Source organism: Haliaeetus leucocephalus, unplaced genomic scaffold, assembly GCF_000737465.1.
Source record: "Haliaeetus leucocephalus isolate CR32 unplaced genomic scaffold, Haliaeetus_leucocephalus-4.0 Scaffold0, whole genome shotgun sequence".
Classification (NCBI taxonomy): domain Eukaryota; kingdom Metazoa; phylum Chordata; class Aves; order Accipitriformes; family Accipitridae; genus Haliaeetus; species Haliaeetus leucocephalus.
This window is the reverse complement of record NW_010972436.1, coordinates 18867089-18883487: the sequence shown is the minus strand read 5'-3', so window position 1 is coordinate 18883487 and position 16399 is coordinate 18867089. Positions and strand designations below refer to the sequence as shown.

At 39.2% G+C, this 16399-nt stretch overlaps 1 protein-coding gene across 2 annotated transcripts in view; it reads right to left on the bottom strand.

Annotated features, from left to right (window-relative positions):
• Positions 1-16399, bottom strand: part of DIP2C (DIP2 disco-interacting protein 2 homolog C (Drosophila)) — a 154847-nt gene that overhangs the window by 37699 nt on the left and 100749 nt on the right. For both annotated transcript variants that reach the window (XM_010585631.1, XM_010585639.1), the window contains 5 exons: positions 15062-15173; positions 14833-14942; positions 11962-12092; positions 1996-2164; positions 867-1037 (listed from right to left, as the gene is read on the bottom strand). In XM_010585631.1, the coding sequence (XP_010583933.1) occupies positions 867-1037; positions 1996-2164; positions 11962-12092; positions 14833-14942; positions 15062-15173 (693 nt within the window). The remainder of the gene's footprint in view (positions 1-866; positions 1038-1995; positions 2165-11961; positions 12093-14832; positions 14943-15061; positions 15174-16399) is intronic.

Genomic DNA, 16399 nt, shown 5'->3' with positions numbered 1-16399 from the left:
CTATTTATCAAAGACTAAGATGTGTATTAGAGTCATGATAGAAATGAGATTCTTTATTCTAGATTAGAAAAATATAATAAAATATGGCTGAATCTAATGCCAGATAATTTTAAACTAAAAATAAGGCAAAATCAATTAAAAATTGAACACCTTACAAAAATGTAAGTTAACTTTCATCACTCGAAGTCCTCAAAGATAGAATAATATACTGCAGATCAACCTAAAACTATTTGCTTGGTGTAGTTATCATTGCGTGAAAACCCAGAGGCTATGCAGAAATTCAGACCAGATAGCTACAGTGCTCCATCTGTCCTTAAAATCACGACTCAATAAAGATTCCTGGAGAATGCAAGTTAAATCCTATATTACCCCTAGATACTTTCTCCTGATTAGTGGATCAGAACAGAATGAAAGAGATGTAGCAAAATAATTTTCCATTGTAAGCAATAAACTGTGTGCAGAAAATATCTATCTAGTTAATTAAGTAATGGTTGGGATTATTTTATAAACAGAAGGAATCCATTTTGTAACATTCTAAAGTAAGAACTTGGAAACCGGATTCTACATTACACGACTAAATACTATTTTTGGAGTACAGAGGATGCATTCTGTCACTACCATGTGCTATGCACTTTTCTGAATTACTGTATTCATGGGCAGAATAAATGCTATGATTGCAACATGAAAGGGATGAATAGTTGACAAAGTAACAGAAATTTACTACCTGTATATGCAAGAACATTAAGTACCACATGCATTTTCTTAGTATGTCTACAACTGAGCAGCCAAAGGAAATATAATGAATGCTTCTTACTGAAAACCATTTTCTTAAAACAACTTTGAGCTTAAGGAGTGAAAAATCTTACCTGCAAACATATTGCCAGGTTAACTCTACAGCCAAGTGATGTGCTGACAGCCCGTGGATGGAGACCAAGGTCTTTAAATAATTTTGAAAATGACTGAGTAAGAGCTATCCGAGGTCTTTCTTCAGCCACTACTACACACGTCCGTACACGTGAAAGGTCCAGTCCCCTTGCCTAAAAAGAAGTTAAAATGTAACAAAGGCCACAAATGGGCAGATTTAATAAAAAAAATTAGTAGTACATAAGTGTATTATGTAGGTATTATGATTCAAGAGGAATAGCAGAATAGAGGCTAAGGTGCCAGTATAATTTCTATCTTTCCTGGAGGCTGGATGGCCAGATGATAGTCTAATAGCTGGAGAAGAGCAGATATACTTGCTTGTCATCTCAATGTTAGCATGTAGGAAGAGATGGGTATGCTAATTCTGAAGGGAGGAAATGCTGTTTCCCAATATTAATTCAGAAAGCCAGTGAATAATAGCAAACAGGAAGCAGTGTCTAGCCTTGGAAAAACTGATTAGGAAATTATTAAGCGAGGACAGTAAGGGCTGGAGACATCATAAATATCAGTATCCCAAGATCTAATTTACTTCAGTAGCATAGTGAAAAATCTAGATGATTTCAGAAATGTAACTGGCAACCTGGCTTTTAATTTTTGGGGAAAAAAGAAGATCTCCCCCCCCCCACCCCAATGAGGACAATCCAGTTCAAACAATACAGTACTTTTAAGTATGTGATTATTTAACTACAGGGGCCAAAACCAAACTAGTACTTCATATAATGAGAGAATTCATAAAACGTAATATACAATGTAATACTCCTTGGGCCTCTTGGACGTTTACACCTCTGTTTTCCAACACTTGCCTATCAACACAGACTGCAACACAGATCAGAAAGCTTAGGTAAATAAAAGCCTTTCCTTGATGTTTAAAAGCCTTGTGATCTGAAAAAGAATGACTGATATTCATATATAGCCTTTGGCAAAGAATAACATGGGTTCTGTGGAAGCTGCCCTTGTCCTCTGATGATTTTCTCCTCACTGCAGACACTTAGCACAGCTGTTCATGGCAGGGAAGGTTCTCAAACACCACCATGCAGACGACAGGTTGTGCAGGATGGCAGAATTACTCACCTTCAGCGACTCTGTTTGCGAACCGAGTCCCTTAGTACAAAGCTCCATGACCGAATAGGAACAAAACGTGTCTCTCACTTTGTACTGACTCACGGCAAGAAGCCACAAAGCGGGATTGGTCTCCAGTTCTGAGGGAGGAATCAAAATAGACTGGTGTCCTGAATAAACGCTGTAAAGATACAAGATTCGTTAACGCACGTTAAACGCCTGTGCCGCAGGTGTTTACAAGCTATAGGGTACTAGAATAAAAAGTTCATCACAGCACTGGATGAACCACGTAATAATGTTACAGTGCTCTACAGGTCCAGTAGTTTAACATGAAGTTTAACTCTGTTTTTTGCTATGCCTTCAGGTCTCTGAGGAATCATGAGGAATGCAGACAGAATATACTCCTAAAATACTCATTTACTCAAAATGCCCCTGGACTTTGCTGTTAGATACCAAAGAGAGCAAAATAGCTCGGTTATTAATGGTGCTAATAAACAGTATTATAATATCAACAAAAATTATGTGTTGCTGACAAATAATTAAGATTGAGTAATTACCATTTTAAGATACCTTGATTAAAAGAGTACTTGATTGCTTAACATGGAAATAACCTCTCTCCTGCTGAGGCAAGCAAGAGGTTTGCAATCATTTTCAAGGGAGTAAATCTGGCCCCAATTTAACAATCCTTGTGGCTTTAAATTTCTTCTGTGAAAGTTTTATGAACTTTTAAAACCCAAATATACTACATCTCTTGTTTATTGGATACCCAGTGAGCGTAAGTACTGAGAAAAGACACTTATCAGGGTCCCTGAAGGAAACAATTATGACAGAGCTAATTTCTCTGGTACCAAGATTCTCCCCAAGGAAAAAAATTATTCCCAATTTGATGTCTTTATTTCCCATAGGTCCTGTGTTGTTCACTCATCTCAGACAGGCAGATTTACCATCAGTTTTACAGTCCCCTCACATCTTAATTTGTGATTTGTAGATATTTCAAATTGGAACGGTCATAGCATAAAACCCCCAAATCACAGTTCTGAGAAAGGACCATAAAGCCTCAGAGATTTATGATGCACATGAGAGAAATTAATTTGTGACTTGAAAACTTGAAATGCCAGCTTGGTAAAGTAAAGCTGAGGTTTTCAAATCCAAGTGCCTGAGGTAAGACATGAAATGGAACTTTATTTTCAGGAATATGAACATCTCTGTAACATTTGACATTAGGATGAAGATACACACCTTTACTATTCTTGAAGATGGGCTGCTCACACAGCTTCCCTCCTTGGTGAGTGAGTGCCCGCACTCCCCCCAAACCCAGATGAGAGTGCTTTCAAAAGCTGTGCAATTTAGAACAAGGTTTGTGTGACCTGGATGTCTTTACTTGGTATGATAAAGGCATAAAAGGTATACAAGTCCAGGCACAATGGCAGTTAATAATCCAAATAGCTTAGGTCTCTGCTGGAGTATGAGCCAGAGGATGTCATGGAATACGTACGAACTACAGTTCGAATAATTTCATTCATCATACAGTAAAAATTTTATCTTTGACTGCTTGTCCACATTTACGCCACTCTTGATGATTCATGACCAGTGACTTGCCACGGAGCGATGTGTTCTCGGATGTGGTTGACATAACGACTATAGCACAGAACGGTCAAATGAAGCATTATGCTTTTATGTTGCTTTTATGGAATCAGAATAAAGTATGACCAAACCCTGAGCATGTGCTTCATAGACACTTGAAAAGAGATGTTGGCAAACTTACCCAAGCCTGAAAGGAGTATGCCCTGAGCTCAGGCGACAGATCAAACCCAGCTAGAGAGTAGTAACAGTTTTTACTAGAAATATTACTTCACTTTGTCAGCCAATTCTATTAAGTTTTTCAGAGAAAACCGAAAGGTCTTAGTTCTTCGCAAATTTAAGGTTAGGGCCCCACAAACAATCAAGGTGTGTGATCTGTCTGGTAAATACGTAATTCTTACAAACAGGAAGCTGTAATCACTCGAGTAAGAACCTGGGAGGGGCTCCAATCTGTATGATTACAGTATACAGAGATTCAGCATCAAACCGTTCTCCCTGTCCCTGAACTCCTCTAGTTGATGCAACCAATATCAGAAGAAAAAAAATCTGCCCAATAATAAACAAACTGCCGGGGGTCAAATGTGGGAGAATTATTAGTCAGAACCACATTAAGATCCCTCAAGTGCCACTTACTCAACTGAGCAGAACATCCCAAAATAAAAACAAAACCAGAAGAACAAACTTTATCCCTGTACTGAGAAATGCCCACACAAACTCCATAGTAAAAAAAGGAAGAAAAAGCTGCATTGCTTTCAGTACAAGAACAGAAAATTGATTTCAAGTGCATTTTACCAGGAAATAGTCCAAAATGGTGAAATTTGGGAATACAAAAGTACACCAAAGACAAATCTTTTCTGGCTCAGCAACACTAATGAGTGGGGGTGAACTGTTTCCCTCTCTTGATCAACTTGTGCTGAACAAGTAAGAAAGATACTTGTATTTGCTCTTAACCTCCCACCAACAGCCATGCGGCAAAGCATGAGGATTTGGATGCAAAATAAACCCATCTTCTCCAGAATGAGGGTAACAAACACTCATGGTAAGACTTTGACTAAAAACATTACTCTGATTAGACAGAAATAAATGAAGATGTTGCTAGTACCTTTTCTGAGCTTTCTAATGCCTCAGAAATACTGAGGAGTTCAGAATTAAACTGCGGAGCAACAGGAAATATCTAGCAGGAAGGAAACTTTCTGTTTCCTCAGACATGGGCTGCTCTTGTCTACAGTACATAAACCTACAGAAAGATGGGAAAGCCTGGGAGCTTGATGACCAACACAGGCTTTGCCTACCGAGCTGTGGTTTAATAACCCATGCATATAATATGATTTGCTAGAGCAGTTAGTGGAGCTAGGAGAAGAACTACAAAGACATATTTCTGGTGTGAATGTGCCAGTTCCACAGCTGAAGTGGTTTATGCAGCACCTGGTCACCATGATGTCAGTCATAACTTGGCTCACCTCCCTGAATCAATCTCAGAAACATTACACAGGTTTTGTGAATCACTCCAAGCAACAAAACATTCCTGGTAGCCACATATCCTTGCAAATTTGCAGACTTTTTATTTCCATGTTAACCCCTGAGAAGCTGTATGTCACCAGTGTTTTGGTGGAGAGAAGCTGAGAAAAAAAAAGATACTCTCTTGTATGGCTGGTTGAAACATTTCTACTCTGCCAGTGGTTTCAAATCACTGTGAGATGTTAGAGGTTGTCTGCTTAGTACGGATGCCAACAACTAAGCAGAGGACCACGCACTTCAACAGACTGCAGTTGTGGAAGGCTGCTTTGGAGATGCTGGATAAAGCTAGATATGGTCCCAAACCTATAGGAAGTTCTGTCAATGCTGCCTCCATGTACTTCTAGGTATGGTAGAGACGTTTGGTAGGTACGTCTAGGTATGGTACGTTCTAGATGTGGTAGAGTTAATCCTGAAGCTGAGGCACTGAACAAATAGTTCCATCTCACCTTGAAACATGACAGTCATCAAGAGATGATTAAGCTGTCAGCTTTGCTATTCTCATACTGGAAGCAACAAAATCGTGGTGAACACTGTGGCATCAGGGAGATGAGACAGGATATTAGGAAAAGTCGGGGGCTTAAATATAAATTGCAGAAGCTAAAATTACTGTTCTGAAATTGCAACAATACATGATATATTGGAGTAGGTGCAAGAATTGTTATACAAATACTGGGAAGGAGCTGAAGCAAGATTGTTTCTTCCACTGCTGTACAAATCTGTTGTCACAAAAGTAACTCCATCTCCTGATGTAAGTCTTATAACAGGAGGAGACACAGTGCAGAACTGCAGAGACTATCTGACAGACCTGGACATCTATTTATCAGTCTCCACCACTTTTAGAAAATGCAAAAGGAGTAGGCAAAAAAGAAGACAAAAAAGGAGAGTGACTACAGAGCATCCCTGCATCATCTTGTCACAATGACTTTTGGGATGCAGATGCAGAGTGAAACGCAGGGTAGCTGAGGTGGAAGATAACCTTTTGGAAATGCCGTCTTCCTTTAGGGGCTAAAAAGCAATCTGGGGGAAAAAAAATATTCATGTGGTGGACAAAGCCTTGGATTTTGGCAGTAAGTGAAGAGTCTTGTCTGCCTGCACTAAGCAAGGGCTGCCCAAGGACAGGAATACTCCAGTTAAATGCACCAGGATGCATTTTGGTATGACGGTGCCATCTGATCACACCACCGGTTCCACTGCCTGGCAGGCTGTTTTGGCAGCATACACAGATGCCTGGAAGGACATCTTGGCACTTAACTGTTCCACTGAATTGAAGATTTACCCCACATTGTGCAGAGGCACATTAACATTAAAGTCTGAGGTTTTATTAGAGTTCCAAAAATTTCAGCAGGGCAATAAATGCTGACAAATGGCAACTGCAATTTGCAATTGCATTCTGGCAGACTACTGACCCGCCACTGCCCTTAATTCTGAGTGGTATGCGCTGCTTTCCCACTTAACTGCAGGAGGCAGGTAGGTACTGCTGAGCCTTGTAAGTACATGCATTTAGTTTCTGCATTTCTACAGATGATATTTGGCATTTAGTGATGCAGGACAAGTATGGGAATTGGGCATTTATTTCGTAGAGCCCGAAATAATTGAGTTGCCATGCTCATAATTCAAAATCTGTGAAAAGAATCTGCATACTGAGGGAACCCGAACAGGACTGAGCAAAAACCTTCAAAATCGTCTGGACCAGAGCTTGTAGGAAGGATGGTACAGGCCACAGAGGAGAGTGTTTGGGCATATGCCTGACCTAGGCTTCATAGGACTTGGGCCAAAATCAGGTCTTCAGTTCTGCTGGAGACCCACTATGTGCACAAAAAGGGGACTTCTGGAGAAGAAGTAAAGGACCTCACACCACCTGCAGAGTCCAAAGATGCCCACTTGGCATACAGTGCACTAACAGCATGGCTGCACATGGTAAGCAGATAAGCAATCAGTACTGGAGAGACAGAGATATCTCACAGAGAAGTTTAACTAATGTATAGGAAATCACTGTGTAGGGCACACAGATTTTCCCAGAAAGGAAAAGGTCTCACCCATAAATCTTGATAGGCTTCCAGTGCTGAGAATAAGTCCAGTCTTTACAGATTCCACATCAGAGTACTGGGAGCTGGTGAGAGCAGTGCCATAACCCCAGCACTTTGCTTTAACTCAAGCTCTGGTGTTGGTACCCCAACCAGATACCTGTAAGTCTTTGGTCAACACTGAAATGCCAGTATTTTGTTCCTGTAGCAGATGTCCCTGCACCACCTGCTGGGACAGTGCTGTCTGCCCAGAATGAGAGCCAGAGGTTAACTGGAACTTTTTGTTACTGGCATGTCTCCAGAAGGCTTTAACCTCCTCCTTTCAGAGACTTGTTTCAGCAATATCTGAGCCTCACAAGGGAATCTTTCTAACATGGCTTCAGGCTGCTCCTGGGCACTTCTGGACTGATGTGTAACTCTCATTGGGGAGCATGTTGTTGACTGCTCCTGAGCACAAACACATCACCTGGCAGCACCAGGAGTGGGAATCATACACTTGGTGGAACTTGGAGTGCTCTCAGCCATTTCAACACAAAGTCTTTTCATCTAAATACTTAAAGCAAGTGAGCAAGTTTTAAAACTCTGGCCACTGTTTCTATTTAGTATTAAAAAATAAAGAGAGATGGCCATCTTGCCCTGCATAGACAACACACAGTCTGAGGTTAGCTGGAGGATGCAGACGGCAGTGTTATTTCTGTTGGCATTGGCATTAGAGACATCCTAAGGCAGGCAGAGGCTAAACACATCCAGCTCAGTTCATTACAGCACAGTTTGTATTTATAAGCCATTGCTCAGACTTGAGCACCACTCAAGTTAGTCTGTCAGTGCATTGCAGAACTTGCTATCAAGGTAACTCAGGGCTTTCAGCTGCCCTTGAACCTTGTAGACCTGAGGCAGGTTTAACAGACCTAGTGTAACGTGGAAGAAATGCAAACTGTCTCTTTCACAAATTGCCACTGGCTAAAGACTCCACGGGAAATGGGCACACAGCAGTGTGTGGGCAGATGCACTTTTACATTCCTCCTGCCCCAGTTATGCACTTTGCAAAACACATGAGAGATGGTTATGTTCATATCCTTCACTTCCCATGTCAGAATTATCCTTTCCTGATGTGTCATTTACTCTTCTTTATGCAGTCTTGCCTTTAATTTGCTATAAATGGGCTGGAAATTGGGTGAAATGCTCATGCCTGCCAGATATCTTCAAGTTAGGCTAAAAAACCTAGTAATATTTAATGAGTCTTAGCACACTAAAGTTTTCTAAAATGCAGTTCTCATGTTAATGCTTCAGTTCCTTGCTTACTTCTTGCATGGTTCCACCTGTTCGGTTAATAAGAAACCTTGCAGTCCCTTGCTGCAGAAACTATCCAGCAGCACCACTGGGGACTTCAGCTTGTGGCTATGGAACAGAGACAGCAGGAGCAGGACAGGAGAAAGCCACGTCACTGCATCTTATGTGGAAAGCCTTCCCAGGACCATTTTACAGCATTCACACTATTTATTACATAGCCAACATGGACCAGAAAATTCAGTTCCTCTGGATCAGCTTGAGTCTTACTGACTTGCACTATTACAATCTCAGTGTCTGAGAATATATATATATAATTTGTTTAAAATTATAGATGTACTTAATTTTAATTTCAGCAAGGACAATTCTATCTTCCAGTAGTAGGAGTAGAACTGCAATATGGGTTGGCTTAGCTGGGCTAAAATGGAGGGAAAATTCTTACTCTATTGCATCACTCGGCAACTATCAATCAAGTAAGTCTGCACTAACGAACTGCAGTATGCTTTATTCTGTCCCACAGTGAGCAGCATTAAGATAGGGACATCTTCATTTCAGGAAGCATTTTTGAACAATGGGATTTAGTATTGATTTTTTTTACATTGGAGGACATTTAATTTTTTTTTTTCTTTTAAAGAATGTAATACATTTTAAAATGTAATGCAACTCTAAGTCAGAATACTAGGATCACCCTCTCAGAATGGATAAATGAGATTATTAAAGAGAAAAACACAAAAATAATGTATTCTTTTATTGAGTGATTAGTAAGAACCTGTTAAAATTAGGAAGTTTGGGATTTGTGAACTCACATGGGTCTGATGACTGCCACCACACCCAGGACGTGCTGTTCAATGACAAAGGTTCCAAGGAAACCCTGCTGGAGCATGCAGCCAGTTTAAAGGGAACGTGGTAAATCCCATTTTTTTAAAATGTATTGCTCTGCTTTGCAAGGTTTCTTTTCTTTATTATTTTATACCCTTTAGGCCATAAAATAATAAATTTTTTAAAAATAAAAACTTTGCAAAACTATGCAATATATTCCAAACTTACCAAAGGGCTGGCTCCATGCTCCAGCAGCTTTCCTAAGTAGCTCTGACCTCACAGAATGGGGCATTCTGGGCCACCACAGTGGAGCAGGCCAGCACAACGTCTAAGCACCTACAATGGGGATAAAAGGTTAGTTTTTTCTTTCACTCCTTAGTCAATGCCTCCTTTGGTCTAGTTAATAAAGGGATTAAAATGTACTTGTCACTTTAACTGCACGTAGCACAGGAAGTTGCTTTTTTTTCCTGCTGGGCACCTAAAACGAAGAGTTCCTATTTAACTCTCAAAATGCCCTAGATGATAAAAAATTGAAGATCTAACTTCATTTCCATATGCCATTAGAAGTACTAATTTAGTTAATGGGAGTGGTGACATACAATCATAACTTTACAGTAGAATCCTCTGAGGTAAAAATCTGGGCTGTAAAATGTTGGGGAGGATTTTGGTATGCTAAACTACAGAGCAAAATGCAAAGTTGCAAAGTTTTAAGTTACGAAGAGTAAGAGCCTAATAACCTCCAGGATGTATTTTTTGCTATCACATCAAATAATACTCAGCTCTAAAATAGTAATGAAATGGAAATTAAGTTTGTAAGTGGAATTAATGAAGCTGTATCTGATGTCAGCTTTCTCTAAATGACAGGTGCAATTCAAGCAGCCTGCAGTTTTTCTAGTTTTATAGGAACAGGAGATCAGTGGCAAAGAAGAGATTGACATGACGGTTCATAAGATTAGAGTGTTGCTGGCCTGATCTCAGTTCCTTCAACTCCCTCGTTTCCTTTCTCTTCTTTGAAAACGGTATAAGATTTTCTATTCCTTCTACAAGCTTGATTGCTTTCTCCCAAAGGCTCGCTGCCTTATTCACTTGCCAGTCATAAACAATCTTCTCCTCCTAAAAGGCTGAATACTATCAGTATTGGGAAGGACCTAAGGGCAGCAAATGCTTATTTGTTGCAAATATGGTTCTGGAAGAAACAAAACTTTCTGTATTCAGGAGTCATGGGCACCACAAATTACTTGGGTTTTGGACAGGTCAACATTTATCTGTATTTTACAGCTCTATCATGATGTTGCATAGAAGTTATTCTTTGATGCTCCATGTCCCAACATTATCCCATACAGTAATACATTCCTTAGCTGAACTCCTCTATGGTGCTCTACTGTCCTTCCCTGGTCTCACGGAATGCACCATGGCAGATTTGGCTTAGCCCCCAGCAGAGAGAAGGCCTAACAGTGTTGACATCAGGGCATGCTGGAACACAGAAGTCTATATGGAAAATATTCAATGAGTTAAAAAAATCAACATTTAAAAAATTTAACTTAAAGAGACTGATACAATTAAAATCTCAAAATTTCTGAAAGGTTTTCTGAGTTTTTTTGCAGCCTAACTATTTTTATTTTTGTCTTGGGGAAATAAGACGTTGAAAAAAAAAGATTTTTCGAAACAAAGAAATCTCTAAACCCTATGTAAAATCTGAAATAATTTTAGGGCAAATATAGTTTAAATCAAGAAAGACTGATCAAGAATGAATTAGGTAATACTGTTAATCTTTGGCCCATTTAATATTTAGTAACAAATATTTTAAAAGGGCAACAAAACTGGCCAATAGCCCACTTTTAAATAAACAATAATTTCTGAAAACAAATTGTTGCAGTTGTTATCAAACAATGCTTCCTTCAGGTATTTAGTAAATTGGTAAAAAGTTTATCCAGAGTATTTTTAATGCCCTGGATTATCTTCATTTTAGTAACTAAAAATAGCAGTACTGCTAACACCAAAGAACTTCCTATGTCAGCCTACTGTGACTCTGAGATGTCTTCATCAATATGTGCTCCATTAACACTCCCATAGCTCTTTCCCTTTGCCTCTGCATCAAATCAGCAAACAAAAAAAAAAAAAAGAAAGAAAGAAAAAAAAATGATGGAACTGCTTTCAGTGCTGAACCGTAACTTCCCTGGAGTATAGAGAATGACAGAATTGTTAAATTTCTAAAATTCTTATTAACAAAAAAAGCTGATTCATATTTCATTAGAAATGCTTTTCTCTGATAACTTTGCTACTGCCATTCAAGTATCTTTCTGCAAGAAAACACACTTCCACGTCTCCGCAAAAATCACATCCATAAGTCCCACAAATGGGGAAGACCCTGGTATCTACTCGTGCTTTCAGATTAGAGAATAAAAAAGAGGACACCAGGAAAACAATTCCTCAAGGTAGTATTAGTAGAGCACTGCTTTCATCAAATAAAACTAGCCAGACTCTGCAGAGACAGCAGTAAAACAGCAGGAGGTCAATGAGCAGCTGTGTTGATGCTCTGCACTCATAAGTCTAAATACCTAGAGCCGTGTCCCGCTCAAAGAAAGCATATTCTCCATACAGCACTCTCCGTATAGCTTCCAGCAATTCCAACTGTCTACGTCCCAGAGGTATTGTCTGTTCTTCCCATCCTTTTACCACTCACATCATCTGTTTGTTGTATTATAGTACAATGGAAATGGTATTTCAAAAGGTTGAGGAGAAACCTCACCTGCAGAGGCACCAGAGGACAAACCCAAGTCCACAGTAGGGGTCCAAGCAGATAGCGACTTCTCTGGAGGGATAAAGCTCACACTGCAGCTTAATAGAACGACAAAAGGCACTAGTGGCTGCATGAGACATCTGAAAGACAACAGCAAAGTAATTAAAATGATCAACTATGTCATTCAGAAGGCTCATTCCCCAACTGCACCAAGTGCTCAAGTCAGTTACAGAATAAAGAAAACAAATAAATATTGACTTTGTGCTCAGTGTAAACACACATGTAATTTATATCTAAGAAAACATAATTCTCCTTTAAGAGGGCATCCAAATAACCGTGAAAGGGGAGGGCAAACAGAATGAATGGTAAGTTTGAAGTGATTTAGGGAGAAAGCTGTGAGTGGTTTAGAGATGTGCTCCAGTCTGTATGCAAAGCTAATGATAACAAGCTACACTTTCTGGAAAAACAAAGGAATGAATGACTGCAGGATCTGTCTGAAGTATTTTGTTGATCATCAGTAACATATTTCTGAGTACATATTTCTTAATACAATAAATAAAAAATGCCAATGCACTTCTTAAATTGAAGAGGATTTTGCATGTAAAGATCCCCCCAAAACTTAGTAAGGGTTCTGTAAAATGTCTTCACGTTATCCAGGCTCCTAATTGAGAAACAGGCTCTTCAAATCTTGGTAAGAAAGCTCTCAGAGGTAAAACAAGCAGAAAGTAGAAACAAAAAACCTGATCAAAAGGAAATTATTCTAATTTTTTTTTACAGTTTTAGGATGTTTCCCACACTCACCCATCCTGGCTTAGAAGTCCTAACTACAGTGGGAACAGAATTACATCTTTTAATCTTTGTCCTCTCTGTTAATAACAGTGTGTTAGAAATACAGCCTGGATAGGATTTAACTCATCTAACCTTTGATCTCTGCCACATACTGAGCTAGTTGCCTTATATACTGTTAAGAGTCAATGGAGGGGAACAGGGACTTGGAAGGTAAAATTTATTTGATTTTAAGGTAAACAGCGGAGTAAAGCTCCAGAAGTCACTTTTTCTCCATTGCCAATGAGCACCATAAATGAGGCTGGACATGTTCCAAGTGATGCAAAAGGCCCAGCGCAAAACAGGTGTCCACACAGTGATCATCTGCAGTTTGCAGAGATTAATTCTACTCTAGCTGAATCAAAACCACTTTTTCACACAGGATTAAACTGAACTCTATAGGTCCAGAACTGGTGTTATTCCATGATTTTTTACACCATATTGGGTGAAAGCTATTGAAAAAGTTGAGAGTAAACTTAAGTGGAATCTACAACATCCAAAGTGATGACAAAACATTTATCAACTTTTCAGAAGCCACATAAGTTGTTTAGCCATTTTTTTAATTTAGCGCCACTGAGTTATGAATATAAGCCTTGTGGTCTCTTATGATCCTTTTATAATTAATTAATCACTAGTGATGATCTAGTAGATGGTAACTGGCTGAGACAGTGATCTGGAGGCTTTGTGACCCAGGTATCAGAAGGTCATCAAGAATTCCTTGACAGATTTATCTGGATTTCCCTTTAGCCACATTAAGAAAAGATTCAGTTCGTCGACTTGCCCTGCCTTTGACTATCTTTGAAGTTCTCCAGATACTGGCTTTGCACAGTTAGTAGTCATTTCTACAAGTCTGATAAGGTGGAATTCAGACCTGATTTAATAGACTCAGATGACTGCATCTGAAACAATCATTTAAGGCTGCCTTTAAAAGAAATGAAGACTTATGGGACATTCACTCCATTCAAAAATAGGTGTTTCAGGTAAGTCAGAGAAACTACACCCTAAAAGTCTCTGCTTCTCTGTTGATTACTGAGGAGCCCAATGACTAGTCCACATCTGTAGGCATTGTAGCTATTTAAAGTTAGATGAATCTTCAAGGACTGTCCAATATGTGACCATCAGCCAGCTCAGCCATTTAACCATCAGTCAGCCTCGGGCCGGTCACTTCACCACTCTGTTCTTCAAATTCTCCATCTGAAACCTGGGGAAATGATGCTTGCTTTGTTTATGAAGTATGCTGACAGCTTCTGAAAATAGATGGATGATGCCAAAGAGTATGAGGAATTCACTGTAGGCTATAAGTGTGACACATCGGCAGAGATTGCTGAAATAATCATAATCCTTGGATATGCAACAGATAGGAGTAAGGAAGTAACAGGTAAGAATAAGAGAGTGATTCTACCTCTGCCTGTGTGTTGGTGAAACCAACACTGGAATAATATGTAAACTAGCAGCTAGGTAAAACAACTTTGATGAATTGTGGCTAGAGGGTTGGAGAAAATGGCAGAATATAAAGATTTAAAGAGCTCAAGATGCCTGAGCTTATCAAACAAATCCATCAATGAATTTTTTGCTGCTTCCTCTAGTATTGTACCAGGTGAATATACCAGAGACATCAGCAGTTCCCTTAATTGCACAAAAAAAGTATCGAAGACCAACGGCCAGTAGTTGAGTTGCAGTAAGGAGGAAACAGTGAATGGGCACTGGAACGAGTAGAAAAAGGATCACCGAGTCTCATATCCTTCATAAAATGGAAATAATAGGTGAGTCAGTTGAAGAATGCTTCAGGGAGACAAGCTAGTGGGCTATCCACAGGGGTATCAGTATAAAATTTTAGTCCAAGGAGGAAGAGAGGGGCTAAACTTGCCACACACAGTACCGTAGTGAGTATAGAAGAACTAATTTAATGTTAATGGAATGAAGTAATGACTGCAAGGGAGGAAGCAATTCAATTTCTATTACCAAAAATCAAGAGGAGTTACAAATCAGGAGCAATGTACCACCTGCCAGCCAGGCATGATAGCAGGAATGCCAGCTTTAATAAGAAGTCCCTACCTTTACCCCTGCTAGCATGCCAGTTGTGGAGACACTGAAGTCAAGGTAAGCAAGCGTTTCAGGGTTAGAAGGTTTGTAGATCTGTGCAGGCCGCTTCTTTGGCAAATCGTCTAGTGAAAATAGAGAAAGAAAATGTGTGTATCTTACTCCCATGACAGATAGACCTCTGAGTGCTTGACAAATACAATGATAGAAGAAGACACAGAGGTCCCCTAGCCTTAGTACTCACCTGTATCTAGTACCGGAGGCCACGTTCTGACATCCACTGCTGCTGCGGCCTCTCGCGACCGTAACAATTTACATATTAATTGTGTAGTCATTAAGCAGGCAGAGCGGCTCACCTAGGAATTTAAGAAATAAGTAATAATGCAATGGGATACTGATTAATTCTCCCATGAAAATGAGCAAGACCATGATTTATTTTCTGCCAGAACAGGACACAGGTATATTAGTCTTATGTTTTCCAATCAGGAGGTGGAAAGATGGACAAAAAATGCAGCTCACAAAGCAGACAAAGTCATGTGAGTTTTACAAATTACATGAAAATTGCACTTTGAGAAGAGTGTTGTAATGAAGCTAAAGGCACCCTAACAGTGAGAATGTGACTTTTCCAACACAGAAGACTGCCATCAAAACATTTCCTATGTGATGGTGATGTATCTTGGTTTATAAACAATATTTTTATGTAAACCAAAACCTAGCCTGACATTTATATGAATAACTTTACTATCTCAAGTCAATTTTATGTTAGCCATATATTTCCAGTTCCTGTGCTAGTGATAAACCATTGGGAACTCTTCTGATATCAGCAAAAGTAGACCAGAAATTGTGCAAGTGGCACTAAGAAACGAAATGGTGAATTTACTGCAAATATAATCTGCACTGAATTTTAGATGACACATGCTGAAGGTATTCTCCTTTTAGATTTGCTATTTTTAAAAATACTTAAGTAGCAACTATGAGAATATTTCTTACTGATTATAAAAATTAATATATTTAAGGAAATATTCAGACAAACTTAAATAGGAACACTGTTAATCACTGAAGATAGTACAGAGGAAAAACTGAAATTCTTCTTTTCCCCAAACTTTAGGAATCTGTGAAAATATTGCTAAGAGTATTTTTTTCTTTAAATAATTTGAGACATTTCATTGCACACTGAATTTGCACTGTTCAACCTAAGGAAATCAGTAACAACATGTACACTATATTTTACCACTTAGCAGAAGAGATCAACTTCTGTTGACAGTAATCTCACGGACGTCAACTTTATAGAGCACATGAGGAAATTAGGAGCATCCAAGCACTGACCCAGGCTCTACTTACTTCCACTAACCCCATAATTTCCCTGTATGGATGATCTAAATATTTCAAGCTAAAAGTGAAGACAAAGGAAACCACTGCAGCATCCCTTAATCCAATCATGTCACTCTCACACGGCAAGGTAATTCTTACATAGCTAATAATCTTAATCTATGAAAATATTTGGGATTTGGGACATAGTAGAGCCATAAAACAAAAGGAATTTCAAGAGTTGGTGGTTACTAGGCTTCTCAGGAATTGTATT